Source organism: Melanaphis sacchari, unplaced genomic scaffold (assembly GCF_002803265.2).
Source record: "Melanaphis sacchari strain LSU unplaced genomic scaffold, SCAv2.0 Contig1909_pilon_pilon, whole genome shotgun sequence".
Lineage (NCBI taxonomy): Eukaryota > Metazoa > Arthropoda > Insecta > Hemiptera > Aphididae > Melanaphis > Melanaphis sacchari.
In genome coordinates this window covers 1-4,018 of record NW_020270919.1, presented here as the reverse complement: position 1 = coordinate 4,018, position 4,018 = coordinate 1, and the positions used below count along the sequence as shown (strand labels likewise).

The 4,018-nt window shown below is 24.6% G+C and overlaps 1 protein-coding gene across 1 annotated transcript; it reads left to right on the top strand.

The window, feature by feature from the left end:
* Positions 1-1,730: 1,730 nt before the first annotated feature.
* On the top strand, positions 1,731-3,533 carry LOC112592753. The gene is made up of 3 exons (XM_025336903.1): positions 1,731-1,882; positions 2,469-2,633; positions 2,898-3,533. The coding sequence occupies exons 1-3, from the start codon at positions 1,810-1,812 to the stop codon at positions 3,119-3,121; spliced, it is 462 nt and encodes a 153-aa protein (XP_025192688.1). The 5' UTR covers positions 1,731-1,809; the 3' UTR covers positions 3,122-3,533.
* Positions 3,534-4,018: the final 485 nt, after the last annotated feature.

Below are 4,018 nucleotides of genomic sequence, written 5' to 3'. Positions count from 1 at the left end.
TCCTTGAAAGTTAATTTTCCGTATATTTATTGGTATATTTTTATCATTACCTTAATGTTTTTGATTTTTATATTGTGGCAAATATTTTTGACGGTGCAGGCACGAAAGAATAATCTGTTTGCTGTTCGGCATCAGTATTGTTCCCGGTGAATTAATAACAGCCACTATGATGAGTGGCGGCGTGGTCAGATATTCTAAAAACAATCTAAAACAATTTGAACGTAGTTGTACACAATTATTTATACGAAAAATTATTGTTTTATAATAAGGATATAATATACTAAATCTGTTTAATCTATTGTTGTATTGCTTGTAATGATCGGGATGCTCTATATAGTGCATCTCAATACTGTTTCCGACGAAGTATGAACTATTTACAATAATTTAATACTTTTAGAACGCTTTTTTTTATTGATTTTATTGATACCTTTGTAGACAATATGGTGAGTTATGGCTTATGTCAAAGAGTCCTGAACTGTAAAGTGCTACTAGGTTTTAACCTATTCCATTAAATTAATAAGATAGAAATATATAAAATAATAACAATTAAAAATAAAATGGTATGTTTATTTTGTGTTTATTAAAGAAAGAATAATTTAAGATTTTTTAACTTGCTGGCCTGAAAAAATTTTCTTTTCAGACATTATCACTTTATGATAACAAGGATCACACCGGTCACAATTTTGAAGTAAAGCCGTATTTCGAACAATTTTAACCTTAAAATTATTTTATGTATCATGATAAAAGATAGGTATTGAAACGAACGTATTACACGTAATATAATTGGGTATAACTACGAATATAATATCATAAACTACAATTTCCATGATATAAAAATCATGGATGACGATGACACTAATAACAACTGTCGCTGTGATTCATCGTTGAATGTATTTCAAAACATAATAAATTGCTGGTTACAATGGTTTTATGTATGGACCATTTAATAAATCTGACGTAGAGTTAAATAGTTGTTCATTAAAAAGAGCAGTTATAATGTTAACTATTAAATAAATATTAAATTTTAACAACATTTTAAATCGTTTTTACCAATCTCCTACATTTTTTTTTGGAGTGTTTAACAAACAGTAGAGGAGCATCTATTTGATCAATATTACTTTTCCGCTGCAATCGTTTATTGGTGAATAACATTTTTACATACACGCAATTTATAACACACAAATATATGTATAACACAAATCAGTAGTAAAAACATAGGGCAGTTTGTAATTCTGTTCTAATGTTTTCTCGAGGAGTACACAGCTTCCAGAAAATCAAGACATCGGCGAGATCTTACATCACATCCGTTTGATGCATCGAAATCTTCTGCAAAATATTATAGTTTTGAATAAGAAATCGAAAAGTTCGGTTGTATTTTTATAAAGAAAAAAATAAGATATATAATGAATTTTAAAATAATACATTTCTGGTAAAAAAAAAATATCATTTTAGCTCCCAAATTGTAATAAAAATGGTACAAAATTTAAAAGTGTTTTGATAAAACCTTATTATTTATTACATTTTTTGATTAAATAATATTTACGTTTAACTTATACCTAAATATTTATTTTTACTAGATTTGATAATTTATTATTACATTAAATAAATATTTTGTGATTACTTTAGGTATAACATATATGAGAGTTATATTCAAAACATTTTGATTTTGTTTTTTTTTTTGATAATATATAACATTATTCACCATTTACATAAAACAATTCATTTAAAAATTTATATTTTCAAAATCATTTTTATTGTAGTATTAGCAGTTTTCTGGTCTTGTATTGAAGTATAATATATTTTTAAACTATGATTTTATACTTTTTATTATTTTATTTACTCAATGAGTCTGTGGCTTCAAGTTGTTCAAACCAATCAACAAGTACGTGTTTTCTTTTAAATACATACAGCTATTATTTTGATTAAATTTTTTAAATTCCATCTGATCACAATAGCATCACTTCATAATTTTTTTTTTTTTTTTTGGTATAGATACGTTTTCTTAATTTTAAGATGTGACCATAATGTTTTTAATGTCATGCAAATTGTATTTCAAATCTAGATATATATTGTTGATTACAGCAAGAATAATTTAAATGTCAAATCGTATGTTAAATTTTGCATTGTTGTAAATCAATTTTATTATTTTTTAAAAAAAACTTGAAAACTTTAATTGTATTTTATTTTAAGTCTATTACATATTTTATATGAAATTATTGAAATTTCTATGTATTTGAATCATACGGACACATTAATTTTCATATGTCAGACCAAATCGCAAAAATTCATGAAAATTATATATTTTTAATTAACCATTATTACTATTGATCAATTATGATAAACTAGTTTTTAAATTTATATCATAACAATAGAATATATAAAATATCGATACGTTCAAACACAATTTATAATGTCGATATTTACAATTCATACAAATATTTATGTGAATAATTTTTTTTATGATTTAGGTTCTAATTTTTCTAAACAAGTAATGTGCTATTTCAAAGGACATATGGATGAATCTGATATTACTTTACTTGATCTAGATCCCAAAAAAATACCAAGTGAATGTGAAGTAATAATTTATACACGATTTCAAATCAACGAATTGTCTCGATTAGATGTAGATGAAGGTAAACATAATGTTATAATACTTATATTTACATGATTTTATGTTAAATATTGGTTTATTTAATTTATCTTTATTCATGAACTATTTATGTAATATTAAAAAAATGGTAAGAAATTTAAAAAAAAAAATTTGTACCGTCAGTAATTTAGACAATTATTGATGTTTTATAAATTCTAAGTAAATAAAGTCATTATGTTGTTCTATAAATACTTAATAACTTTAAAACTCATCATTGGTACTAATGATTCGTATAAATATGTTTTAGAACTCCTCAAAAATGTGACAGATACAAATAAACCCGTAATCGTAAGACTTTTTCGAACAAATTGGTATGATGATTGGTCTACAGTATTGAGTTCTAACGGTAATTCTAAAGATGCCAAGATCTTATGTGATTTTGCAAAAAAAAATAAAATTAAAGGTTATCTCATAAAATCGATTGCTCCACAAGAAACTTCAGTATGTATTCTACGTGTTATTATTAATTAGGGACATCCAAACATTTTCGGCTGTGATCTACTAATTTTTGTGTTTGTAGCCTAAAACTAATTCTAACACGATTGATTTTAAAATCATTTGCGATCGACCGGTTGATCGTAATCGACTGTTTGGCCACCTCTGTTATAAAACAACCATCATATAAATATAGTATTATTTGTTGTTACACTTAAGATTGAATTAATTAAAAGGTAGTATAACGAATATTTATTTCAAACTCGTTACATTGACATAAATTTCACACTAACTGTGTATAGACAAATAGATCACAGAAACACAGAAAATAAACGAATATTTTATTTATTTTGTTTAGCTGTCGAGTTTTGAATAGCAAAGTAATTACTGGAGTATAGCAGTCATATTTTTTTTTTTTTTTAGATGATAATTTTACTAAAATTGTCTTACAATAAATATAATAGCTTTCATTATAGTTACGTCATGATAATTTAATTGTTCAACTTTCACTCAAGTTATTTTGAATAGATAATAAGAAAAGCTAAAGGCTATAAGAACAGAGTACCTCAGGCGATAGTACGTATATTGGATAATATGACTACTATTTAAATATAAGGTATAGCAATGTTTATATTGCTTTAGAAAATTTGATTGTGTTTATTGTTGGACGCAGACTATTTAAGAGGATTTTTGAATTTTTTTTTATATTATATTGGACCAATGATACGGTTTACTAGAGTGTTTCGACTAGTACGAATATTTAATGAATTACTGTTTAACTGGATAGGATATATAAATAATGACAACGACTTTTTAAAGTAACGAAGACATTTTTATCCTTCTTTAAATTATGAAAATTGTAGTAAAGTAGTTTAAAATTAAAACCTTTATTTTGTTATCATGACATAAAAAATAAAATAACCTTTGATAAAA